Consider the following 27,860-nt stretch of genomic DNA (forward strand, 5'->3'; position numbering starts at 1 on the left):
GGGTCCTAACACCCCAGTATAGTGATGGGGACACGATACTGTCAATGAGCACCGTCCTTCGAATGAGACGTTAAACCGAGGTCCTGACTCTCTGTGTTCATAAAAAAATCACAGGATGTCCTTTGGAAAAAAGTAGGGTGTAATGGCCAAATTTGCCTATTGGCCTCTGTCCATCCTGGCCTCCTAATAATCCCCATATAATGATTGGCTTAATCCCTCTGTCTCCTCTCCACCAATCAGCTGGTGTGTGATGAGCATTCAGGCGAAATATGACTGCCATCGCATCATCCAGGTGGGTGCTACACATTGGTGATGGTTGAGGAGATTCTCCCCTTCCATTTAAAGCACCTTGAGTGCCTTGAAAGGCGCTAAATAAATGTAACAAAATATTATATTATCTCTGTAATAGATAAGACTGACTGACACTCAGTGAGGGTTGTATATATAATGTATTCATACTTATGTATACATTCAAATTTTAATGTTATATTATTACTATTTTACTGTTGCTGTTTTTTTTTTGTTTTTTTTTTTTAAATAAATGCTTCCTTGGTGAGCATAAGTAACTTTTTCCAAAAAACATAAAAAAATTCTTACGGACCCCAAACTTTTGAATGGTAGGGTATTATATAAAATTATGAAACAGCTCAACTTATTACAGCTTATTATTGCATTTAAATAATGAACAGCTTGTAGTTTGAAAAGCTACGTTTTCAAAGAAGCTTCCGCAACACTGTTACCAAAGTGTGTGACTTGTGTCTTTTGTTCTCCAGTGTCTTCCTACAGGATTTGGAAAGCTGTCTAGAGAGTCCTGAGGCAGTAGGAGCGTGCTTTCTGGAACGGGTGAGGAAGTTTAAAACACCGTATGAGAATAATTTGAGGTTAGTGTTCATGCCTGTCTTTTGTTTTTAGATCTAACATAAAATATCTGTCTATTTTCAGAAAGACCATTTTCATTTATATGAATGTTACTGTCAGAACAAGCCTCGGTCTGAGTCCTTATGGAGGCAGGTCTCTGACTGTCCATTCTTCCAGGTATTATAAACCATCTCCATCTTTAAAAACACTTGCAGCTCACTGGCATGCATCTAGAAAAAATCTGAGATGTGTGCTTTGTGTTTCAGGAGTGCCAAAAGAAGCTGGAACACAAACTTGCTCTTGACTCATACCTGCTGAAACCAGTTCAGCGCCTTACGAAGTATCAGCTCCTATTAAAGGTGTGAAATTCAGCTGAATACAAATGTGCATTTAGGATGTTTTCATACTACACCTTTAGGTGCTTAGTCCGTTTGACCAGGAAAATTGCACCCATGGCCGTAGGCAAGGTTTTATAATAACAGGGTCTCAAATTTGAGCTTCTTAGTGGGGTTCAGATAGCCTAGAAATCTAGACGCACCCTAGCAGCAGAAAATCTAATCTGCAAGCGAGTGTCGTCTAGCAACTCTTAATACCCTTCTGAGCTGTATTCCCCTAACTCTTGCCGGGCCAATCACATCGTGTATAGAGTCGGTGGGCGGGGCCATAATGATGACGGCCTAGTTGTGTTCGCGTGCTTCTAGTAAACACAGAAACTGGCGAACGGCGGTCTTTCGAATCAGCTTTAACCAGTCTCTGGAAGACTTAGAGTTGAGCTTTTCTCTGAGAAAAGAATAAAGAACGGCACTGAAGTTATTCTTAAAAAGGGAAGATGTGTTCTGAGTTTTGCTGACCGGATACAGTGAATGTTTAATCTGTCAACAAGCTCCGCTTCACCTTGTTGCTCTGGTTGGTGGTAGCACTATCCTATCGCGTTCACAGGGAGTTTGAAAGACAACCGTTTATCCGCCCCTTGGATTGAGCTGTCAATGGTGAGTTTCCAGACCAAACATCTTGATGTGGGTCTGGCTTGTCAGGCTAGGGTTCAGAGGCTCCCTATACATTTTTTTAATTTTGTCTGTGGCAATTTAGTAAACATAGGGTCAACTGATAATTATCTTTTACAAATCATTTAGCCAAGTTAGTTTAATGAAGGCTACCAGGAAAGCTTCAATTGAAATAAAGCTGAAATAATATCAAATGTAAAAATTGTACTTAACTAAAATTACAAATGTTGCCTTGGCAATAAACAGAACTAAATTAAGTTGAAGCACTCAATTTGAAAACCATAAATAAAAACAAAAAATTAACATATAACCTAATAAAAAAACATTTATAAAAAGCATCAGGAATTTGTATGTGTGTCTGCTAATAGGAGCTGCTGAAGTACAGCTCAGGCTGTGAGAGAGTTTCTGAACTGCAGGGGGCGCTAGCAGCCATGCTGGACCTGCTGAAGTCAGTCAATGACTCAATGCACCAGATTGCCATCACTGGATATGAGGTGACATTTTTACCAACTTAGTGAGTATATGTCTGTGTCATTACGTAGTTAACATGTTGTTCGTTGTAGGGTGATCTCAGCGATCTGGGCCGTGTGCTAATGCAGGGCTCCTTCTGTGTGTGGATTAGTCATAAGAAGGGTTCGACCCGTGTGAAGGAACTGGCTCGCTTTAAGCCCATGCAGCGACACCTATTCCTGCATGAGCACGCGCTTCTCTTCTGCAAGCGGCGAGAGGATCATGGAGAGAACGCTGACAAAACTCCCTCCTACAGCTTCAAGCACTGTCTTAAGGTACCGCACACTTCCTGCTGTGAACACACACACACACAATCCCAGAAAGCCCTGGCAGCATCACATGTGCATGCTTCTCTGTATATCTACCTGTTTGCTCATGAGAACATTCTTTCCTTGTTTTTAAAATGTTGTTCTACTGAATATCACAAGATGTCACAGGATATGAAATGTTTATAGCTTATGCGTGTTTATGACGCAGATGACTGCAGTAGGTATTACGGAGAACGTCAAAGGAGATGTGAAAAAGTTTGAGATCTGGTACAGTGGCAGAGAGGAAGTCTATGTGATACAGGTAAGAATGTTTAAAGTGACAGTTCATACAGTCTGAACGATTCCCAACTCACTTTCATAGAGGTCCTTCAAACCAAAATTTGCCGGGTAACTGTTGTTAAACTTGTCCAAATGTAAAATAATAATAATATCTTCATACACATTTATCAAGATTCAAATAAAAACATGATTCACGGTCTCTATCTGCCCCTTTTTCTTAAAAAAGTTTCAGGCCCCACTTTATATTAGGTGGCCTTAAGTACAATGTACTTACATCAAAAAATAAGTACAATGTACTTACTGTGTTCAAATTGTATTGCTGTACACCTTTGCTGATATTGAGGTGAGATACGGGTAGAGTTAGGGACAGGTGTGGTGGTGTGTGTCAGTTTAAGGGCAGGGTTAGTTATAAGGGAAGTGTCAACTGTGTAATTACAAATGTAACTACAGAAATTAATTAGAGACATAATTACATGCAGGTATTTTTTTTTAAATATAAGTACATTGTAAAAACATGTATGCACACAATAAGTGCATTGTATTAAATAAGGCCACCTAATATAAAGTGGGTCCGAGATTCAAAAATGAATGCTTAAACATTTTTTACTTTCTCATATGTTACTCATATGTTAAAAGTATTAATTATATAATAATTAAATGATATAATGATAACAATCAGATAATGATATAATTATAAAGATTACTATTATATTCATTGATATCCAAAAAATTCTCATAGGCCCCCACAGTGGAGGTGAAGATTGCCTGGCTGAACGAGATCAGAAAGATTCTGACCAACCAGCAGAAACAACTCAAAGGTTTCAAAACATTTCCCATGATAAAATGGCACTATTATTCCTTCACAAGTACTCTGAGTAATCTGTCATTTTGTCTCATTGGTCCAGAGGAGTTGTATCACTCTGCTGCAGCCTCAGAGCAGATGCCGATGTCTTCGCCTCTCTCAGTTAGGTAAGAATCCACTAGTGTGTAAAACACTATCCCTGAGCCACCCCTCTCTAACCCCTGATTGAACCCTCATATTCAACACTCACCAATCAATCACTCTCTTTCCTTGACCCTTTGGCTTAGACCAGCTTTTTTTCTGCTTTTAGCTGTTAGATCTCACATGATGCTTCCTTCCCAGAATCCTGCCAATAGCTTTTATAGTACAATCCCTGCTTTTATAGCCCCTGCTTTAGCAATTCATGTGTAAGCAGGGTCCAAAATTAACTACTTCTTTTTTAATTGTATGTAACTTCTGTGAATTGAGAATGTTTACCTGCAATAAATATATAGGTCATACAATTTTACATTTTTTTAATTATATTACATTATACCTGTATAATAGTGGATAAACATTAAACACTATATTGCCAAATGTTTTGGGATGACTGCCTTTACATGCACCTGATCTTTAATGACATACCCTTCTTAATCCATAGGGATTTATTTGAAGTTGGCCCTTTGCAGCTATAACAGCTTCAACTCTTCTAGGAAGGATTTCCACAAGACTAAGGAGTGTGTTTAGGGGAATTTGTGAGGTTAGGCACTGGTGTTGGACGAGAAGGCCTGGCTCACAGTCTCTGCTCTTATTCATTCTGAAGGTGTTTTATCAGGTTGAGGTCAGGACTCTGTGCAGGCCAGTTCTTCCATACCAAACTCACTCATCCATTTCTTTATGGACTTTGCTTTGTGCACTGTGTGAAGACATGATGGAATAGGAAGGGGCCATCCTCAAACTGTTCACACAAAGTTGGGAGCATGAAATTGTCCAAAATGTCTTGGTATGTTGAAGCATTAAGAGTTTATTTCACTGCAACTAAGGGGCCAAGCCCAACCCCAGAAAAACAACCCCACACCATAATCCCCCTCCACCAAACTTTACACTTGGTACAATGCAGTCATGCAAGTACCGTTCTCCTGGTAACTGCCAAACCCAGACTCGTCCATCGGATTGCCCTAGAGTCCAGTGGTGGCTTTACACCCCTGCATCCGATACTTTGCATTACACTTGATATAATGCTTGGATGCAGCTGCTCAGCCATGGAAACCCCTTCCATTAAGCTCTCTACATACTGTTCTTGAGCTAATCTGAAGGCCACACAGAGTTTGCAGGTCTGTAGCTATTGACTGTTCCCAATTGCTTCCTTTTTTTTTATAATGCCACTAGCAGTTGACCGTGAATTATTTAGTAGTGAGGAAATGTCACGAATGGACTTATTGCAAACTATCACGGTCCCAGGCTTGAATTCACTGAGCTTCTAAGAGCAACCCATTCTCTCACAAATGTTTGTAGAAGCGTCTGCATGCCTAGGTGCTTGATTTTATACACCTTTGGCCATGGAAGTAATTGGAACACTTGAATTTAATGATTTGGAGGGGTGTCCCAATTATTTTGGCCTCAACCTGATAGAACACTTTTGGGATGAATTAGAGCGGAGACTGTGAGCCAGGCCTTCTCATCCAACACTAGTGCCTGACCTCACAAATGTGCTTCTAGAAGATAAAAAACTAAATCCCATAAACACACCTAAGCCTTGTGGAAAGCCTTTCCAGACGAGTTGAAGCTGTTATAGCTGCAAAGCATGGGCCATCTAAATGCAGACATCCCAAAACATTTGGCAATATGGTGTGTGTGTGTGTGTGTGTGTGTGTGTGTGTGCGTAGTAGTGTTGAATCGCTCACCACTAACATTAGTGAAGGTCAGATGATCTTTATTAAAATTTGAATTTATATCATATAATGTTGGAGGTTCTGATAAAGTAGCTGGCCTACTGGTGAGTAACTGTTTCATTCACTTGCCAGTGCTATGATTTGGCGAGTGTTAATTTTGGACCCTGTGTGTAAGCCTTATTTCTTGTATTTGCATATATGGAACCCATACACATTCAGATTGTCTCATTTTAACAAATTCTAATAAAAGTGTATGACAAAAATGCTGCTGATGATGATGGGGATAAAGCCGCTGTGTGTGGTTGCCTGTCCTCCCACAGGGCCGTGCGGCCTTCCCGTGGCGTTCTTAAGGGCTGCCTGCCCCGCCTGGACCTTGTGTCCCTGTCGGGGGGCGTGTGTGTGTGCCTTCGCGCTCGGAGCCCACGCCTCACTCGCCCCTCCCAGCGACAGTGACGCTCAGTGGTAAAGCAGGCGGGAGGGGGGCTGCTCCAATCTGTGCTCCGTCACATACAGGGCTGCTACAGCCACACTTTAACCACCATCGCTGTCCCTTCCATACATTCCTAACCCCTCCGATCTCACCAGCGATTCCCTGATCATCAATATAAAGCAGATGCTTTGCCAGCTCATCTCTGCATCTGTTTTGCATGACATGCAAACAAAAAAGAACACCAGAAGAGTTTAGTTTGACTCCATCGTTTTGCCTGTTGAACAATGCTTTGAAGAGAGAACCTTTTTTTGAGATCGAGACAGATATGTTAACAAGCTAAGCCTGTTGAGTCGTGTATCGACAAATCAGAATCTTTATTTTCCCTCCATTTCCCTATCAGCACGTCTGTTATGAAAGAGTCATGAAATTACTGCCATCTGTCCATATCTGCCAGCTTTCTTCTATGGTTTGTGCTGAGCTAATGGCTGGTTTGGCTCCTTTTTCATGTATTAGAGATGGTGTATGTGTGAATAATTGTTTATTTACTTCATGCTCTGCTATTGTCCCACAGCAAACAGCAAAGAGCGTCAGTCAGCTCAGAGGGGACTGAGTCAGGCCACAGCAGTCCAGACCCGTTCAGCTCTTCTAGCCAGCACCAGCGCAACAGACGCAGTGAGTATTACACACTTAAATACTTGCACAGACACACTTAAAGAGATGGTTCACCCAAAAATTTAAATTACTCACCCCATCCTAGGTGTATATCTTCTTTTAGACGAACACAATCGGAGTTATATTAATAATTATCATTGCTCTTCCAAGCTTAATCATGGTAGTGAATGCCACCTCTCACTGTTCACACAAATAGGGCAAGGGAACAAACTCAAGCTCATCTTCTCTTATATTGAAATCCTCAAACATTTCACTTTAAAAATCTTGTCTACAAGAATAAAGGCATATACATCTAGGATGGCTTAAAGCTGCACTATGTAATTTTTCCATCTGCTAGAGGGCGCCTATTCAAAACAAAGGTGTAGTTTGATGACGCCAAGTTTAAGTTCAGAATCTTGGGACATGTGGTCTTCACCTCACAGCTGGTGGAAAAGAATCGGGATAGGACTCGGGCAGAAATCATGTTCATGGATGTGGTTAATAACGTTACTGTAGTATGAAGCAGAGCAGGACGGAGTGTTGTGTAGCTGAGCAAAGCCGTTGGAGCGATTGTTACGCAAACACACGCCTCGCAAGCAACAGCACTTTTATTATGTCAGGACACAGTCGCGGGCTCAATTTAGGCTTTTCCGGTCATGAGTATGAGGTAACGCAGCTCTGTTTATCATATTGGATACGTTTAAGTGTGTTTAAAATGATGTTATGATGTTAGTCTGTGCATTCGCTCAGCGGCTGCTGTGACACACTGCTAAGTGTAAAGCGTTGCTGCCAAAATTTTCCGGATATCGGAAACCGAGGATAACACAGATATGACGCAGTTGACAGGCGAATTCCTCAGACGTCCCTCTCCTTTGTTAAAATAGCAATTTTCGAATTTACAAATAGTTTAAAATATTTGGGATATTGTAAGAACTCAAATTAACAAAATGTATAACAATGGCCTAGTGGTTTTAGGGTATTTTACTGCAAAAATACTACATAGTGCACCTTTAAGGTATTTTGGAGGTGAACTATCTCTTTAGGTATGCTTGCAGATGTGAATGTGTTAGGCCAACACAATGCAAGTGTAGTCTCTTTGTACAAACTTAATTTTAAGTACTTAACAACATATACTACATTCACAAAAATGTACTTATAAATGCTAATAAAAACGCATACTTATAAATGCTTATGTATACGCCAACAGCGTAGTTAAAGTGTAATTCTTACTGGCCAGCAGCCATATCACCCTGTAGCCCAAGACTGGTTTCCCACTGAAGCTAAGCAGGGTTGAGCCTGGTCAGTACCTGGATGGGAGACCAACTGGAAAAAACAGGTTTCTGCTTGTAGAGGTGTTAGTGAGGCCAGCAGGAGGTGCTCACCCTGTGGTCTGTGTGGGTCCTAACAGCCAGTATAGTGATGGGGACACTGTACTGTCAAAGAGCACCGTCTTTCGGATGAGACGTTAAACCGAGGTCCTGACTCTCTGTAGTCATTAAAAATCCCATGACACTTCTCGTAAAGAGTAGGGGTGTAACCCCGGGGTCCTGGCCAAATTCACTCGATTGGCCCTTACCAATCATGGCCTCCTAATAACACCCATCCACTGAATTGGCTCTATCACCCTCTCTCCTCTCCACCTATCGCTGGTGTGTGGTGAGCGTACTGGCGCAGTTGTACTGTGGCAGCTGTTGCTTCATCCAAGTGGATGCTGCACACTGGTGGTGGTTGAGGAGAGATCCCTGACATGAGTGTAAAGAGCTTTGGGTGTACAGTAGTACATATGAAAGCGCTATATAAATGCCTCATTCATTCATACTGTTTGACCTGATCCTACACATGTAAAACCATTATCCCCATCACCACAAACTTCAAGTCAAAGGTCAAAACCACACACAAACAGTAAACATGAAGGAGCATGTGATTTCTCCACCCACATGCGTATCTCTAAGAAGCGCTATCAATATCAGATGGGTTAATATTGAATTCTGAATGTGTTTCATGAATCAGAATGTAAGAGTTTACACTAATGCATGTATGCGGTGTGTTTGTGAAGGCTGGCCGGGCGCACCTTATACTGTAGATATCTGTGAAGGTCTGGAGGACTGGAGTGGAGCAAACAGCCTCTCTAACCCGTCTGACACTGAGGAGGAGGACGCCACTCATTTGGTGACAAATCCCACACTTGCTTATTTCAGATGTAGTAACTCATGTAGAGTGACCTACGTTTTTTATAACCTTTACTCTTTTATATGTTTGTTTTAGGTTCCAGGCAGATACAGGGCCTTTGTCGACTGGAGGAAAACCGGGCTGGATAACTTGATCATTAAGTGTGGTGATGTCATACAACTACAGCAAGAGGAAAATGATGGCCAGTGGTGAGTGATGTGGGGGAAATAAAAGTATATTCTGGGTGAAATGCAACTTAGGCAAGGCAAGTTTATTTGTATAGCACATTTCTTACCCAATGGCAATTCAAAGTGCTTTACATAGAAATTAATTAAAATAGTGGTAACATATGCATGAGAAAAAAAAGAATACCATGTGTACAAATTAAAAATTAAAAACAAGGATAATTAAAACAGTTGTAAAGATAATAAAATAATAATAATAAAATACAAATAAATAGTAAAATACAAATAAAATGGTCAGATCCACAATAGTGGTCTGAAATAAAAATAAAACATCCTTCAGTTTAGTCTACATACATGTTCCATCTTAATTAGAACACCTCTCCTTCATTTCTTTCTCAAACACGTTCATAACATCCATTTTAATCACTATTCCGATTTTTACTTCTTGTTAACCCCATTAAACCCATTTTCACTCATCATACCCTTCCACAGATTTACACATACTCAAACCCTATTGTCAAACTTGCTATTTCCATCAAACCCAGTTTTCACTCAACATATTTAACTCAAATGAACATATAAAATAACAATAACCATAGATAAGCAGGGCTGGGCACCGAACGGCGATACTTTTATGGTATCGAACGGAAAACTCAGATACTATGAGTATCGAAAAATGATTTACCTTTCAGTGTCAAATTTCAGTTCCAAAAGCCAATTGGCTGTGTCTGTGTTTGCTGTCGTACTTGCATGTAAGGACCTAAAGCACCGGTGATTGGCTGATCACCACCTCAACCGTGTAGTTTTACAATGCCAAAGAGGTCTAAAGTGTGGCTATACTTTATAAAAGTGGGTGCAGAATCAGCAAGGTGCAACATATGTGATGAGAGTATTACAACCAAAGGCGGCGATGTACTCCCACTAGGCGTTCTGAACCGTGCCTGAGCGTGTTTGAGCCCCAAAGCTCTGTTTGGTTGGCCGGCCCTGGCCCGCTTGGAAGAGGTGAGCCAGAGCGTGGTTCGGTTGGGCCAAAGCACAGTTCGCATGCAGTTTGAGCGCTAACCGCACCAGAGCACGGAACTGTGTGCTATTGTCATCATTACGACAGCAAACACCAAATTATTACTACTTGGATCGACTTTTCGATTAAATCAGGTATTTAGGTTTATAACGTTCCTGGTTATCACCTTATTGATTAACATTAATTGTAGTTTGTGAGTAAAGCTGTAAATTCCTCCATCAAAGTCAGCTGCCTCCGTAATAATCTTCTGATACGTGCAGTGCAGTCAAGTAAAAATCCCTGTGCGGCATAAATGATAAATCTGTTAGGCATTCTATTAGTGCAAGTGCTTTTCTTCTAGCCTGACAAGCCAGACCCACATCAAGATGTTTGGTCTGGAAACTCACCATTGACAGGGCTCAATCCAAGGGGCAGATAAACGGTTGTCTTTCAAACTCCCTCTGCACGCGATAGGATAGCGCTACACCCAACCAGAGCAACGAAGGTGAAGCGGAGCTAGGTGACCAGATTAAACTGTCGCCGTATCCGGTCGGCAAAACTGCGAACACATCTTCCCTTTTTAAGAATGACTTCAGTGTCATTCTTTGTTCTTTTCTCAGAGAAAAGCTTAACTCTGAGTCTTCCAGAGTCGCGGTCAAAGCCGGTTCAAAAAAACAGCTGTTCGCCAGCTTCTTTGTGCTTGGGGAAATACTTGATAGATAAGTGTAATTTCACCACTTAAACCGAATGCGGTATCGAAATTGGCACCGGATCGAAAGATTTTGAACGATACCCAGCCCTACATGTATGACTGACTTTCTTGGGCAAAAAAAACAAGGAGATACTTTGAGGAAATCAATGGTCACCAAAACTGTTTGGCACCCCACATTCATAAAAACATCTGTCATGCTCCACAGAAGAAAGAAATCATTCAGGTTTAAAAAACTTGAGGTTGAGTAAATTATGAATTTTCATCCATTTAAACTCAACAGAATAATGAATTTGAATGAAAATGTTTTAAAAAGAGTTTAATGTGAAGCATCATATTATTAAAAACTAAAATTTTAACAAGGGTTGGGCAAAGGGTTGGAAAAAAGTTACTTTACTAGTTAAAAAATCTGCAGTATTCATATATTCATTTCTAATTATTTTAATTCTACTCCCTGACATTCAAATTCAAAATGTGATTGAGAATAACAAACACGTCCTGTTTGTTACCTCAGTTTAAATTCAGTTCAAATTCAGGATTCAATTCTCAATTCTGAAGGATGCAAAACCCTGAACGTTAAAGATCAAATGATACATGCATTACTGAATAATTATTTTTAACAACAACGAAATAAAAAATAAAATACAATTCACATTTCTGCTTTTACACACACTGTAAGTTGGATTTAGAAGTTAAAATTATTTCTGTGGTAACTATAGAATAGATCATAACCAGGTTTTTTTTAATGCTTACGACAGTAAACAAAAAACAGTTTCACAAGACTAAAGTGCTGGAGTTAGTTTGGTGTGAATCAGTTTAGTTGTGAACCGTCACAGGCTGGTGAAGAATCTGAGTCGCAGACAAGAAGGCCGTATCCCAACTGCCAACCTGCAGGGCATTCTGGGCGACAGCGTCAAGAATCACTCCAACCGCCTTGGAGGTGAGAGTTTATTTGGACATGGGCTGCCTGTTTAGCGTAGTTCCCTGAAGACACAAAAGCTTCCTTGTTGTGACTCACGCTGCCCTATCTTCTCTGCAGACCCAGGGAATCGTAAAGCGCGGAAGCTCAGCTCACCGTGAACAAATCTTCTAGTGCTATACAGGACCTTCACATTCACACTTGGTAGCTCAGATTGGATGCAACTATATGGATTCAGACTTGACCAGCAGGATTGTATTCCAATGTTCGGATCGTCATTGCGATCAGACACTACTAAAATGCGGAATACATTTTTTTTACACTGTACAAGAGATCTGCACCATTTCAGAAAACCCAGAGAGCGCTCTTAAAGATCCGAACACTTCAGTCCTCCGGACTACGTGAAGCCTAGAACATTCTGACTCTGGGATTGTCCCAGTAGACTTGACAGTTTTTTTTTTTAAATGACTCAAGGCCCATCAAAACCTACATGGTTAAAAGACCAATGAAAACATTGTGTTCGTAATGGACCTGGATTTTTAAACTGTGTGCGTCTGTGCTGTTATTTATCGTGTACTGTTACTATTGTATTGTATTTATCCTCTTTGAACAAACAGAGCTCTACCTGAGAGCTTTAATGCCAAATCATGCAGTGCCATAATGCCTGTTTCCCCACTTTGATTTAATGTTGTGCACTAGTTACCTCAAAAAACCCCATTTCAAAGCACTTTATTCGGGTAACACAAATTTGTGATCTTTTGTGTTTCTCTACAGCTTTAAACCAGTTGAATTTTGCATGCCATCAATTCTTACCTCTCTTATTTAGTAAAATTCTCTTGTCAGGCACTTTACATGCAGAATCTGCTCCACCAGCTTGAAGACCTGGGGGCCGTCATGTAAATGTTGACTTTATAACCACAAATATGAGCCATGAGGGGGCGAACAGAGCTTGTGTGTTTCTTGTCACAATCGTGGCGCCACGTGCGAATGCAAATCAGAGCCGTGTTAGTGGAGGTTTCTTATTAAATGAGATCATACAGCAAACATTAAATATACCCACTTTTTCGAATGCTCAATTAAATATTAATTGCAGCCTTATATGAATTTACTACATAAAATCAGGCCCACAGTTGGAGGGCTTACTTTGATATACCAGCGTTTGAAGTGGAAATGAGCTATGTGTAGCAGCAGGAGATGCTGTGGAGCACATATCTCTCATGTTATTAATTTTGCTATCAAGTTGTTCCCTTCCAGCGTGGAGCTTCAGCCACACGTCCTAGATCAAGCCACGTAAAGGATATATGCCTGTGCTGTATTAAGCCCTGTTCACAACAAGAACAAGAACAATAACTATAACGATAACTAAGCACTCCTACCAGCCGATGCTATTGTTCTATTTATTTTAAGCACGCTCCGCAGTTTCGTTGTCTAGCATTTGAAATGCTCCTTAAAGGAGGATGGATTCTGATTGGCTGTCATCGTTTATCAGCTGGGGAAAAATCTTTTTGAAAGTGATTCCAATGATATAGTTCCTCTGTCGTTATCGTTATAGTTGAGGTGTGGGCTCTGCTATTCTTTTATATTTAGAATGGATTTTAGAAATATATCTTTATCATTATTGTTATAGTTATTGTCTTTGCTGTAAACAGGCCTTCACCCATATGTACTGTCAGTTTTGCATATTTACAGGCTTATTCATGGACAAATATATTATTCAAAATATGTCATTTCATACATTTTTCTGTTCAACTTTTCACTCAAAATATAATTTATAATAAAGAATGTGTTTAAAAATATGTCTAAAATAATCCAAATAATGCAGAAGAGAAGCATTTTCACAATTGGTCCCAGACTTTTGCACAGTATATCTAATAGAATTCAATCCTGATTTTTGGTTTTAGTTTTTTGGGGCACTGGCTTCTAAATTATTATTTTTGAAAGAATGTAACTGTATCGACTGTTGTATTGTAACAATGTTTTATTTACTGTAAATTTGTACAGCCTATTGAACATTAAGAAATAAAATTTTTGAGTTAAACAATTTGGGGTCGGTAAGATTTTTCAATACTTTTGAAAGTCTCTTATGCTGACAAAGGCAACATTTTTGATCAAAACTAAAGTAAAAGCAAATAACAGAACTGTGAAATATTACAATTTAAAATAACTGTTTTCCATTTTACAGCCATCAGTCACATGATCCTTCAGAAATCATTCTAAAATGCTGATCTGCTGGTCAAGAAACATTTATTATCAGTTTTGAAAAACAGTTGCATAAATGTTTTTTTCAGAATTATTTGATGAATATGAACTTAAATCAGCACTAGGTAACTTTTCAACCTTCATAATATATTTTTTAAGACTCTTGTGATGATACATCGACAATAGGTTGAACGACACGTCTGCCATAGCCTGATGGGGTCTGTTTCGTTTTTTATCGTACTTTTAAGCTTCAGGTTTCGGGTAGTAACCCGAGAACAAAAAGAACTACAAAATTCGACTGCTTTACGGCATATACGTCACTTCCACCAACACACACACTTCCTTACATTCGGACGTGCGAGCCCAACTTTGTTCGTCGGATAATATAGTCATGTCCGAAGCAGCACAGACAAATAAGAAAGAAAAGGTTTTGTTGGAGGAAAGCAATAAGAGGAAACGAAAAAGTGATGGGATTAAAGGCAGGACGAGGATCAACATTGGACCAGCGTTTGCTCGTTGGCGTGAGCTGAAGGAGGCGTGCCCGACCGATGCTGTCCTGCTTGTTATGGTGATTACCTACCACTCAAACATTGAACTGAAGTATCATATAGATTCTGTAAAACGGTAACCAATAGACTACTATAATGACGCTGGCTTGTAAACGTGAGCATCGCGATTATTTGGCGTTTGAAAAAAATAAAACCCATGAAATTATATTCATATGACATGCTGAAACATGAACACTGTACACTGACTGTACCTGGGATGAAGACATTTCACACGCGCCGCCAGAAAAACACCTGCATGTGAACTCCTCCTGCAGTGTTCAGGGTAACTGTTAGTGCTGCACCAACCTGCGGGCCGCTTTTATGAAATTATTTGGCCCGCCCCACACCACTGTATATATTTTTACAACCCACCCCGCACCCGCGACTATTAAGTAGACATACGGGGTCCGCGGGTTATGAGACGACCCGCGCATCACTAGTTCAGGGCTATCAGGGTTGTCATGTCAACAAATGCACACGCGATGGCATCCCCTGTTGTAGGATGACAGATCTTACGACAGTAGTTGAGGACATTATTTTTTCCCAACTGTAGGGGGACCCCAAGAGCAAGTTACCCAGTGTTGCTTTAAAAACAGTATTAATTTAAAATAGAAATCTTTTGTAACATTATAAATGCCTTTATTGTCATTTTTAATATTTTTTTGTGTGGTAAATGGACTGCATTTATATAGCGCTTTCAACAGACCCTATGGCCATCCAAAGCGGTTTACATATTGCCTCACATTTATCCATTCATACACCAATGGCCATCCAGTTCGTCGGGAGCAGCTGGGGTTAGGTGTCTTGCTCATGGACACCTCGATATTTGGTCAGGTGGACCGTGGAACCGGGGATTGAACCACCAACCTTCTGGTTTGTAGAACCACTGAGCCAATGCTGCTGTGTGCTTGCTGGATAAAGTATAAAAATCGTAATAACACCAAACTTTTGAACAGTGTATATAAATGATAATAATAATAATAATAATAATAATAATAACAGTTTAATTTACAACAGCAAGAATTTTTGACTTCTTAAATTAGACTTTTAAGAGTCAAAGGCGCATATACATCATAAACATTATTGGTGTTATCTCCCAGAGACTGGCCTCAGTCTGACAGATGATGAAAGGATCTTTCACAGGTGAGATGTGAGTGCCTGATGCCTCTAGTGTTTATGGGTAAGTCCAAATGATTTTTAGAACTAGGCCATGAGTCTTTTTAAGAACACTGTTAAAATATTAAGTAGGTTTCTAGTGTCAAATATTTTCAGTTATCCCTCCCTCACAATCCTCTAGTTTTCCCCTCTCAATGCGGTGGCAGTTCAAAGCTTGAGGGGCTACCATTTTTTTCTGTTGCTGTCTGATTGAGAGGTTCTAACCATGTAGAAATACAGTACTTCTCTTAATAACATACTTGCTTTTCATTAGCCCACGGGAGAAAACAGTTCTACTGAGCGTGTCCACTGAGTATAATTATCGATTATGAAATGTCCTTATGGGACAATGAAAACACTAAGTCATGAATAATTGATGAAATGCTGCCCAGGCTTTAATGATGGAATCTCATTGGCCAGCAAGGTATTAAGGGGTGGAGCATGCTTACAATTCATCACAAGGAGATCAATGGATTAGGAACAATCATGTTTTTTTGTTTCGCTTTTCATGTTTTAGTTGATTAGGCAAACATCAACTTAATAATCATTCAAAACCTTTTCTCTCAAGGTTTGAATGTTTCTTTCTCCATGTCTACAATGACATCTTTAAATGAGACTTAAAGATCACTGGTCCACATTTGTAAGCAGTGCCCCCTTAGTAACACCCATCACATGCTGTATCCAACGATAATAGTTACCAACCTGTGTGTACACACCATACTTCCCTTTCTTGGCACATTCTTCTCCCCAACTAACAATGCCTGTGAGGAACCAGGTGTCGTGGTAGCGCATGGCATGAGGTCCTCCACTGTCCCCCTGACAGGCGTCTTTAGGAGAATCTGAGTAGCCGGCACAGAACATGAAATGTGTGATTGTGTCACTGCTGCTTTCCTTACATGCTTTTCTGTCCACGTAAGGCAATTCAACCTTCTGTAAAGTTGCTGCACTTCGTCCTTGGAAGCTCAGACGGCCCCAGCCGCTGACAGTGGCCAGAGATCCAGACTGCAGCAGTGAGTTGGAGAAGAGCATGGGTCCCAGGCAGATGGGACGTATCGTTGGAGTAAATCGGATCGGGGTGCGTAGCCGCAGCAAGGCAATGTCATGATTGTAGAGGCTTGATTTGGAGTCATAACGGGGATGAGAGATGAAACGGGTCACGTCCAGATTCTGTTCTGTGTCTTCAGTCTTTGAGACGTCATGCTCCCCTGTGAAGCACGGTTGTTAATAATATTATTAAAAACTGGTCTTTGATCAGTAATATTTCAGTGAAACTATCTAAAGGTTTGTAAAATATTCAATTGAACTGTTAAGTAAAGCTGCAAAAGATAATGATTTTGGAATTAAGTCTCTTATTCTCAGTAAGCCTACATTTATTTGACAGAAAATACAGTAAAAACAGTTATATTATTGTGAAATATTAAAATGTAAAATTATGTTTGGTTACATTATTTTAATGTGGCCTTGTTGCAGTGTAATTACATTTGAGTACTGATTAACTACATGTACATACTATTCAATAAGGATTAGGCTTTGTTTTCGGGTCACTTGTATGTGTAATTATGCATCATTTATATTTATTACTATAGTAGCTATACATAACATATAACAAGGACACTGTAAAATAAAGTGTTACCTCACTTTAATATATTTAAAAATGTACTTTATTCCTGTAATGGAAATTTCAGTCCACTTTTCCGTCTCTTGTGATTCTTCAGAAATCATCCTAATATGCAGATACATTTTTTCTTATTGATTCTTTTATGAATAAACATTTCAAATGAATAGCAGCATCTCTTGTAACACTGTAACATTATGACTTTTATAATATTAAAAGTGTGTATATATATATATATATACATATATACATACACACACACACACACACACACACACATATGCATGCATGCATACATACACTATATTGCCCAAACTTTTTGGTGGGACGTCTGTCTTTGCATGCCCATGAACTTTAATAACATCCCATTCTTAATCCGTAGGGTTTAATATGGAGTTGGCCCACCCTTTGCAGCTATAACAGCTTCAACTCTTCTGGGAAGGCTTCTCACAAGGTTTAGGAGTGTTTTATGGGAATTTTTGATCATTCTTCTAGAAGCACATTTGTGAGGTCGGCCATCGATTTTTGGAAGAGAAGGCCTGGCTCTGCTCTAATTCACCCCCAAAGGTGTTTTATCAGGTTGAGGTCAGAGCTCAAGTCAAGTTCCTCCACACCAAACTAGCTCATCCATGTCATTATGGACCTTGCTTTGTGTACTGTTGTGCATTCATGTTGGAAAAGGAAAGCTGGGAGCTTGAAATTGTCCAAAATGTATTAGTTTGCTGAAGCATTAAGAGTTCCTTTCAGTGGAACTAAGGGGCCAAGCCCAACCCCTGAAAAAAACAAAAAACCACACCATAATCCCCCCTCCACCAAACTTTACACATATCACAATGCAGTCAGGCAAGTACCGTTCTCCTGGCAACCGCCAAACCCAGACTCGTCCATCAGGTTGCTAGACAGAGAAGCGTGATTCATCACTACAGAGATTTTGCACATGGTGATGTTAGGCTTGGATGCAGCTGCTTGGCCATGGAAACCCATTACATGAAGCTCTCTACACACTGTTCTTGAGCTAATCTGAAGGCCACATGAAGTTTGGAGGTCTGTAGCTATTGACCCTGCAGAAAGTTGGTGACTTTTGTGCACTGTGTGCCTCAGCATGTGCTGCCCCTGTTCTATAAAAAAAAAAAAATGTTTTCGTGGCCTTTCATGGCTGAGTTTCTGTTGTTCCCCATTGCTTCCACTTTATTATGATACCACTAGCAGTTGACCGTGAGCTATTTAGTAGTAAGGACATTTCACAAATGGACTTATTGCACAAGTGGCAAACTATCACAGTACCACGCTTGAACTTACTGAGTTCCTGAGAGCGACCCATTCTTTCACAAATGTTTGTCGAAGCGTCTGCATGATTAGGTAAATGGACTGCATTTAAATAGCGCTTTTAACAGACTAATCTGTTAACAGATTTTAGCACTATGGCCATCCAAAGCGCTCTACATTTTTGCCTCACATTCACCCATTCATACACCGACAGCGATGTCAGCCATGTAAGGTGCCATCCAGCTCGTCGGGAGCAGCTGGGGTTAGGTGTCTTGCTCAAGGACACCTCAACACTTGATCAGGTGGAACCGGGGATCGAACCACCAACCTTTCGGTTTGTAGAACCACTGAGCCACTGCCGCCCCTTAATGGAGAAGGTAGGTACCTGATTCTATACACCTGTGGCCATGAAAGTGATTGGAAGCATTGTCTCAATAGTTTTGGCAATATAGTGTATACACTGCTGTTCAAATGTTTGGGATCTGTATGATTTTTTTATGTTTTTAAAATAAGTCTCTTCTGCTCACCAAGGCTGCATTTATTTATTTAAAAATACAAAACCATTAATATTGTGAAGTACAATTTAAATTAAAGCTAAATTTATTTTTTTCCTGTGACATCAAAGCTGAATTTTCAGTCATCATTGTCACATGATCCTTCAGAAATCAGTCTAATATGCTGATTTGCTGCTCAAAAACATTTAGTATTGGCTGAAATATTGTTTTGTATTTATAATGAAACATTGTTTCACTGGCTGTCAAATTCTGCTGTTCTGTTATAGGATCTCACCAACTCTGATGAAAAAGGATCCATTCTTGCTCCCTACCAGACAGTGTGCTGCAGTAATGACCCACAACGGGTTCAGAATGGAGCCTCCACAGAACACCTGCTGCGTTGAGCGCATCACCAGCGCCACCTAGAGATCAGCAGCTGGGATAAATGACATGATTTTGCGTGCATAAACAGATTGGGTTGTAGTATACAAGTAACTCCATGAATTAATCCTATGATTTGATCAAATACATTTTTAAACTTAAAACATCTCAACTTTACAGTCTTTACCTGCCAAGGGATTTCTCCAGGTAAGGCTGGATTGCCACCAACAATACGGGTTTTTGGAGCACTTGCTGTAGGCAATGTCATATGCTCAGCAAATATCCATTTAGGCAGTTTAACCCGAGATGGTAAGATTTCCCCTCCTTTCTGTTTAGAGCCTGGGATTGTCCAATTGTCCGGTTTGAGTATGTTGGATGTGGTTTTGATTGTCTTATTGGAAGACTGTGCAGATGTGTTCGTTACAGAGGTGGGACCACTGGCAAAAGTTCTCACAGCTGTTTTACTAGCTCTGCCACATGGGAACTTCACTGGTAACACATAAAAATATATATATTTTCTGAAATGTTTTGCAATCACTTAAATTATTTTTATAAATGCCACTTCTCATATTTTGTCATATATTATATGAGAAGCTTTAAGAATGAAAGTAGCTCTTTGAGATGCTTTTGGAGCAATCAGGACAGGAATTTAAGAAGTAAATAAATCACCTATAGGCTCACACTTGAATCCGTCTTCTGCGAGTTTGTATCCGGATGCACACTGACACTCTGTCCCATGAGACTCCAGCAAAACACAGAAATGCTCACAGCCACCATTATCAACATCACACTTTTTGCCAGTCACTGAGAAACAGCACAAAACATATTTTAAAATTGTGAACACAGTGCACTCGAACAGTGCATTTGAAGAAAGAGAGAGCCTGTCAAACCTATTTCGCAGTTTTTTCCAACAAAGCCTGACAGACAGTTACAGGTGTAAGCGCCTATCTGGTCTTCACATCTGCCTTGGTTCTGACAGGGTGATGATGGTTTACACTGGTCCCCATCTAACAGACAGGATCATTTGTCAACACATTTTTTGATTAAAATATCGGTAACACTTTACAATAAAGTTACTGCATTTGTTTATCATTATTAACGTTAGTTATTCAAAAATACAGCTGTTCATGGCTCATTAATGTTAGTTCACAGTGTATTAACTGTAATGTTAAAGGTGCACTATGTAGCATTTTTACAGTAAAATATCAGAAAACCACCAGGCCAGTGTTATATATTTTGTTTAGTTGAGTTCTTACAATATCCCAAATGTTTCCAACTATTTGTAAATTGTGAGAAAATTGCTATTTTAACGAAGGAACCGGGACTTCTGAGGGAGTCGCCTGTCAATTGCATCATATCTGCATTACCCTCGGTTTTATTTTGGCAGAAACGCTTTACTCTTAGCAGTGTGCAACAAGTGTCACAGCAGCCGCTGAGCGAACGCACAGAGTAACGTCTTAACATCATTTTAAACACACTTAAATGTATCTAATTTGATAAACAGAGCTGCGTTACCTCATACTCATGACCAGAAAAGCTTCAATTTTGCCGGCGACTGTGTCTTGTCATAAAAGTCCCGTTGCTCGCGAGCCATATGTTGCGTAACAATCGCTCCAACGGCCTTGCTCAGCTCCATAACACTCGGTCCTGCTCTAGTTCACGCTACAGAAACGTTAAAAATCGTATCCATGAACTTTATTTCTGCCTGAGTCCTATCCCGAATCTTTTTCACCGGCTGTGAGGTTAAGACCACGTCCCAAGATTCTGGACTCAAACTTGCCGTCATCAAACACCTTTGTTTTGCTGGCGCCCTCTAGCGGACGGAAAAGTTACATAGTGTAGCTTTAACAAGATTTTAATAAAGTATTAGTACATTAAAAAAGATTAATAAATGCTTTATAAGTGCAGTTCAGTATTAGTTTGTGTTAACTAATTAACTAATGAACTTTATTGTAAAGTGTTACCAAAATATATTTAAAAAAACACTAGACCAATGTTATTGGCATTTTGTGTACATACAGTATCCCAAATGTTTCCAAGAATGTTTAGACATTTTAACCAGGACACCGCATACACACTCCGAATTCCTGTAAAGGAAGTATGCATTCGAATGTCGCATTTGGAGTGTCCTACTCACTTTTTTTAAAATGAGACAGCCTTATGACGTATGCAGCCATCGAATGCAACTTCCGGAGGACGCAGCCTTCCGAAATGAGACACAGCTAATATGTGTTTTATTAGACAGGTGAGCAACTGTTTGGCAACAATCATCAAAAGAAAACAAATCATTTTTATATAGCTCAACACAGTTAGTCTTAATGTTTAAAGGGTTAGTTCACCCAAAAATGAAAATTCTGTCAATAAATACTTACGGGTGTCGAACAACATTAGGCTAAGACCTCCGTTCATCTTTGGAAAACAAATGAAGATATTTTTGTTGACTTCATTGACACAAATGTCATTTCCTTTCTCAAGAACCATAAAAGGCAATAAAGACGTTGTAATCTCACTACAGTGGCTCTACAATAATATTATGAAGCAACAAGAATAGTTTTTGGGCGCAAAAAAAACTAAATAGAGAGAGAGGAAATGACATTGGCGTCAATGAAGGCCTGTCTGAGCCATCGGATTTCAACAAAAAATACCTTAATTTGTGTTCTGAAGATGAACAGAGGTCTTACGGGTGTCGAATGACAATAGGGTAAGTAATTAATGACAGAATTTTCATTTTTGGGTGAACTAACCCTTTAAATCTCGTTTGCTTGATTTAACGTGATAGCAACCATGTTTTACTATGCCTGATGTTGATCTAGCTTACTGCAGTGTGTAACAAGTGTCATAGTAGCCTACGAGCGAATACACAGAGTAACATTAAAACATAACTTTCAATACACTCAAATGTATGTTTAAAAAATGCTCCACATAGGCACGAGGCAAAGAAGCGTAATCGCTCGTCAGCAGCATAAAAGCTCTGAAAAAAAAAAAATCATCAAGCTACGCCTTTGAATAAGCGACCTATAGAGGCTAAAAATTGCATTGTGGCTTTAATTTGCAAGTTGTTCTTTTTGAATTCGCATTAAATGTTTACATTTTATTTATTGAATTAAATGTATTTATTTGTTAAATAATTATTTTTTATACAATGATTCCTGAATTTCTGAGTTAAAGAATGTACGTTTATTAATATCCAGTATATTATACACAAATTTATTTGGAGCAGAAACCAACACACATCTCCACTGCCTCCCCGTTTAGTGTAAGTAAACATCAAAGTTAATGATTTAACAGACTTACCAACATATCTAGCCCAAAACTCCATCTGAAAAACACACATTTGCCATGTCACACAATGCAATGACAAATGACGAAGAGCAACTTGTCTACTCACCGTCTTTTCATCATTTTCAAAGGCTTCTCTGGCCTCCTCCAGGACACACTTTTCCTCCAAACACTCCCTCTCCACATTTCCCTTCAAAAACTCCTCGAACAGTCCTGTGTTTGCTCGTCTGCGTCTCCACAAAATTCTGTCAGCTTTTTCCCCATCTAGGAACACTGAACCTGGTGCTGTTACAGATTTGAAGAGTTACTTATCTTCACTAAAGGGGGACTACTGAAAGCTTGGGGGTGGATTTGATTATTAACCCTCGGTGTCAGAAGGCAAATACAAAGTCTGCTTGTTATGATCTCTGTCAGCTTTCAGAAGTCTGATTTATGAGGTAAATGGTTTTGTAGGTCTTACCTGCGAAGGCCTGCAGCAAAATATATGGCAAAAGAACAAGAATGAATAAAGCCATGTTTCGAACCAAATTCGCTCCCTTATTCCACGGTGAGCTGACAAATAACCGATCCTACGCTCCAAAGTACATCTGTCTACCACACTGGCACAGGACATTGTTGATTGACAGAAATAAAAGTAAAACAAAATTAAATAAAATTTACTGAACATTTCACGACCACAAAGTTAATAATTTTTCTTAATGAATACTAGTTTATTATAATTATGTTTTCTAATTCAGGGGACTTTCAAACTGATGGTCCTGTTAAATATAATGTTAAATAATAATTAAGTGTTTTACATAATTATTAGCCTATTTTTTGTTTTTTGTACATTCACATACTTTTATTTTGCTTTATAATGTAAATTTGGGATGTTCTGTTAACTTAAAGTCTATTTTAATTCTTTATTTTATAATACTAATAATGGCAATGCAAATATTTAAATGTAACATGTAGCCTATTATTACTTTGTAGCTAGTATTTATAATATTACATTTAATATTTTCCCACACAATATAGATGGATGGGTTTTATATTTTAGGAAGACAAGGGCGCCCATTGCAAACGGTGCATGATGTTCAGAGTCCTTGGAATTAAAATGTTTCAAAATCATATGTCCGCTAGATGGCGCTGCTGCTCCAATGACGATCAATAATCTAACTAAGTTTTCACTTCTTGAAACAGTTTAGCATTCGCTGGTTCCATTTTTCACTTATGGAAAAGATGACACTATAATGCAATGAAGTATGCAACATCGTAAATATTTTCTTCACAGATGGGCCTTGTATTGGGGACTGCGGGAGGGGTTGAATCCGTGTGTTGGAGATCAGCCCAGTCTACGCTTCAGTTCACTGTAAGTGCTCTTGATGTTTTCTCCCCTCATGGGAATCTGTTATCTTCTCAGATGGAGCTTTCTTATCGACTGTGGGTTTTTCGTTTTCATCCATCCATTACGAGGATGAATTATTCATTTCTAAGTAATTAACACTGGTCATCAATCCCACTGTATGAGTGCCAATCAATCTGTAACTGAGATTTTTCATTGCTGAGATGGGCTTTGGCTCGCAGCCTCTCAAAGAGCAATCAACTGAATGTTATTGCAGCTATAAGAGCATGAGTAACATGACTACATCTCTCAACTTTTTTCATACTGCATGCTTGGAAAAGCTTTACCCCCAGCTAGCCTTGAATTCACACAGCCATTTAAAACCAATACAACCAGTCAACGAAGCTGAAGTCTGAACGCAGATATACACAGATATTGTGTTGGTTCCCATTTTGCTGCCAAAAAACCCCTGACCCGCTAAGGACTCCACTAGACCTCTGAACGTGTGCTGTGGTATCTGGCACCAAGATGTTAGCAGCATATCATTTCAGTTCTGTAAGTTGCGAGGTGGGGCCTTCATGGATTGGACTTCATGGTTCAGCACATCCTACAAATGCTCGATTGGATTGAAATCTGGGAAATTTGGAGACCAAGTCAACACCTCAAACTCGTTGTGCTCCTCAAGCCATTCATGGACCATTTTTGCTTTGTGGCAGTGCATAATCCTGCTGAAAGAGGTCACAGCCACCAGGGAATACTGTTTCCATAAAAAGGTCTACATGGTCTGCAACAATGCTTAGGTAGGTGGTACGTGTCAAAACATCCACATAGATCCACATTGTACCAAGGTTTCCCAGCAGAACATTGCCCAAAGCATCACACTGCCTCCGCCAGCTTGCCTTCTTCCCATAGTCCATCCTGGTGCCATGTGTTCCCCAGGTAATCCATGTGATGTAAAAAAAAAAAAATCTATTACTCCATGGTCCAATTTCGATGCTCATACAACCACTGTTGGTGCTTTCAGGACAGGGGTCAGCATGGGCACCCTGACTGGTCTGCGGCTATGCGTAGCCCCATACACAACAAACTGCAATGCACTGTATATATTTGACACCTTTTTATCAGAACCAGAATTAACTTCTTGACCAATTTGAGCTACAGTAGCTCGTCTGTTTGATCGGACCATACGGGCCAGCCTTCGCTCCCCGAGTGCATCAATGAGCCTTGGCCGCCCATGACCCTGTCGTCGGTTCACCACTGTTCCTTCCTTGGACAGCTTTTGATAGATACTGACCACTGAACCCCACAAGAGCTGCAGTTTTGGAGATGCTCTGACCCAGTCATCTAACATAACAATTTGAACCTTGTCAAACTTTGTGGACAAAATGTTCACTTGCTGCCTAATGCATCCCACCCACTAACAGTTTTAAGATTAATTATTAAGATTATTAAAATCATTTAACATTGACTCATCAATATTTCACTTGCCTGTAAATTTATTATTTTTTTATCTTAAAATGTATTTAAGATTTTATAATTTTAAAACTGATCCACTATATATATATATATATATATATATATATATATATATATATATATATATATATATATATATATATATATATATATATACATGTATACATAGGTACCACTCATTTCCACTATGAATAGGAAAAAGAGGCTACAATTTGCACGAGCTCACCAAAATTGGACAGTTGAAGACTGGAAAAATGTTGCCTGGTCTGATGAGTCTCGATTTCTGTTGAGACATTCAGATGGTAGAGTCAGAATTTGCCGTAAACAGAATGAGAACATGGACCCATCATGCCTTGTTACCACTGTGCTGGCTGGTGGTGGTGGTGTAATGGTGTGGGGGATGTTTTTTGGCACACTTTAGGCCCCTTAGTGCCAATTGGGCACCGTTTAAATGCCACAGCCTACCTGAGCATTGTTTCTGACCATGTCCATTCCTTTATGAACACCATTTACCCATCCTCTGATAGCTACTTCCAGCAGGATAATGCACCATGTCACAAAGCTTGAATCATTTCAAATTGGTTTCTTGAACAGGACAATGAGTCCACTGTACTAAAATGGCCCCCAGAGTCACCAGATCTCAACCCAATAGAGCATTTGGGATGTGGTGGAACGGGAGCTTTGTGCCCTGGATGTGCATCCCACAAATCTCCATCAACTGCAAGATGCTATCCTATCAATATGGGCCAACATTTCTAAAGAATCTTGTTGAATCACCTTGTTGAATCAGTGCCACATAGAATTACGGCAGTACTGAAGGCAAAAGGGGCTCAAACACAGTATTATGGTGTTCCTAATAATCCATTAGGTGAGTGTATATATATACTTTAAAAAAAATAGCTCCAATTGAAAAAAATTTAGTGACTGATCACATCTACATTTTACAGTTGGCCGAACTGAAATTCTGTGCATTGATGCAATTTAAGTCTAAACTAAATTTAAGTCTAAACTAAAAAATGTACATGTGATCAGTCACTTGAAAATTTTCAATTGGAGACCTGAATTTTTATATTATATATATATATATATATATATATATATATATATATATATATATATATATATATATATATATATATATATATATATATATATATATATACAGTAAAAAAAAAAAAAAAAATATATATATATATATATATATATATATATATATATATATATATATATATATATATATATATATATATATATGCTATGGTATAAAATTATATACTTTATATATTTTATATAAAAATGTATACTCTGGGTTCGGGGCAAATTCTGAGCTCGAAACCCTCCCTCGGACAGCACGCCAAATTTGCTTTTAAATTTACTCTCCATAAATGATATGTAAGTGTATAAAATTATAGTAAATTTATATGTACTCGCGAATAGTAATTCTGATGGCATTGACTAGCTTGTTCAGCAATTCAGCCTTTACGTCATTGAATTTCGTTCAGAGTTGTGCGATAGTCAATTACTAGTTGCAGATACTATTGAAATGAAGTGCCATAAACTAGATCATAGCCCTATTTATTGCACAATTGACCACAACTTCTCTTATAAAACAGCTTTTTCTTATAACACCGTTTTTTCTAAGTGTTAAAGGTCCCATGGCATGAAATTTTCATTTTATGATGTTTTTCAACATTAATATGAGTTCCCCTAACCTGAATATGTCCCGAATTATGTAAGTGGCTAGAAATTTGGATCTGTGTAAACCGAGTTCTGGCTGTCTTTCGCTGCCTTTGAGAAAATGAGAGCTCAGATGAGCTGATCTTGAATTCTCCAGTTATGACGTCATACCAGGAAAGGTTTCCTCCCCTTCCTCTGCTTTTTCCGCCCAGAGAATAGAGAATGCATTAAGTTTATCAGTCGCAGTATCAGCACAGGCTTTATCATATGGATTCCGCAGCACCGCCACAAACAGTGAGTAACAGTGTTCATTAATGCCTGATCTGGGATCAGTGGGTTCTGGTGTGTAGCTAATCATTCAAGTTTACACAGACTTTCTTTCTAAATAGTTTAATACTGTCAGTCCCGCCGCTGGCCGTCTTGATGCATCAGTGAATCAAGCCAGTGATTAAAATGATCAACTTCACTTCGTATCCGTTAGTAGCATTAAAACAAATCTGTTATTTAAATGATTAAACTACAGAAAGCGATCAAAAAACACTCTTTATAATGTCTGAAGCTGTCGATCACAATCACATGTATATCTGCAGTGCACACTGGTCCAAACTGCCTTTATAATGACGCTGCTCATTATGCTCAACAGAAGCTCTTACTGTATTCATGTCGATGTAATGTTTGTTGTTAGTTGTGGTGAAAGCATTTTGTGAGAGTAATAATGTTGCAAAGTTCACTTATGTTTATTCAGAGCTTTCAGATACAAACAAAATAAACTCGCGCTCTCAACAACCAG

The 27,860-nt window shown here is 39.2% G+C and overlaps 2 protein-coding genes across 5 annotated transcripts in view; one reads left to right on the plus strand and one right to left on the minus strand.

Annotated features, from left to right (window-relative positions):
- The window catches only part of mcf2a (MCF.2 cell line derived transforming sequence a), a 41,678-nt gene extending 26,297 nt beyond the window's left edge, over positions 1-15,381 (plus strand). For 3 of the 4 annotated variants that reach the window (XM_067457618.1, XM_067457620.1, XM_067457621.1), the window contains 13 exons: positions 774-843; positions 943-1,035; positions 1,125-1,217; positions 2,231-2,356; positions 2,426-2,647; positions 2,850-2,942; positions 3,660-3,738; positions 3,826-3,889; positions 6,595-6,695; positions 8,731-8,843; positions 8,940-9,052; positions 11,574-11,677; positions 11,777-15,381. In XM_067457618.1, coding sequence (XP_067313719.1) covers positions 774-843; positions 943-1,035; positions 1,125-1,217; positions 2,231-2,356; positions 2,426-2,647; positions 2,850-2,942; positions 3,660-3,738; positions 3,826-3,889; positions 6,595-6,695; positions 8,731-8,843; positions 8,940-9,052; positions 11,574-11,677; positions 11,777-11,817 — 1,312 coding nt within the window. In that variant the 3' untranslated portion in view covers positions 11,818-15,381. Of the gene's footprint in view, positions 1-773; positions 844-942; positions 1,036-1,124; positions 1,218-2,230; positions 2,357-2,425; positions 2,648-2,849; positions 2,943-3,659; positions 3,739-3,825; positions 3,890-5,913; positions 6,056-6,594; positions 6,696-8,730; positions 8,844-8,939; positions 9,053-11,573; positions 11,678-11,776 lie in introns of those variants that run through there. The other variant, XR_010908382.1, reaches the window with a different exon arrangement.
- A 547-nt stretch (positions 15,382-15,928) lies between these two features.
- On the minus strand, positions 15,929-23,193 carry f9a (coagulation factor IXa). Its single transcript, XM_067457622.1, has 8 exons — positions 23,054-23,193; positions 22,703-22,878; positions 22,609-22,633; positions 20,205-20,321; positions 19,984-20,118; positions 19,502-19,803; positions 19,229-19,355; positions 15,929-16,763 (listed from the first exon to the last, which is right to left on the minus strand). Exons 1-8 carry the CDS (start codon positions 23,106-23,108, stop codon positions 16,183-16,185), a joined length of 1,518 nt encoding a protein of 505 aa, XP_067313723.1. The 5' UTR covers positions 23,109-23,193; the 3' UTR covers positions 15,929-16,182.
- Between the last annotated feature and the right edge of the window lie 4,667 nt (positions 23,194-27,860).

This window comes from Pseudorasbora parva, chromosome 11 (genome assembly GCF_024679245.1).
Source record: "Pseudorasbora parva isolate DD20220531a chromosome 11, ASM2467924v1, whole genome shotgun sequence".
Classification (NCBI taxonomy): Eukaryota; Metazoa; Chordata; class Actinopteri; order Cypriniformes; family Gobionidae; genus Pseudorasbora; species Pseudorasbora parva.

What these genes read in the sequence shown, in the direction of transcription:
- f9a (XM_067457622.1), bottom strand. Translation starts at nt 23,108, where the DNA reads ATGGCTTTATTCATTCTTGTTCTTTTGCCATATATTTTGCTGCAGGCC. An exon ending in TTTGCTGCAGGCCTTCGCAG is followed by an intron (nt 22,879 to 23,053) that starts GTAAGACCTACA and finishes AATCTGTAACAG; the next exon opens with CACCAGGTTCAGTGTTCCTA. An exon ending in TTGAAAATGATGAAAAGACG is followed by an intron (nt 22,634 to 22,702) that starts GTGAGTAGACAA and finishes TGTGTTTTTCAG; the next exon opens with ATGGAGTTTTGGGCTAGATA.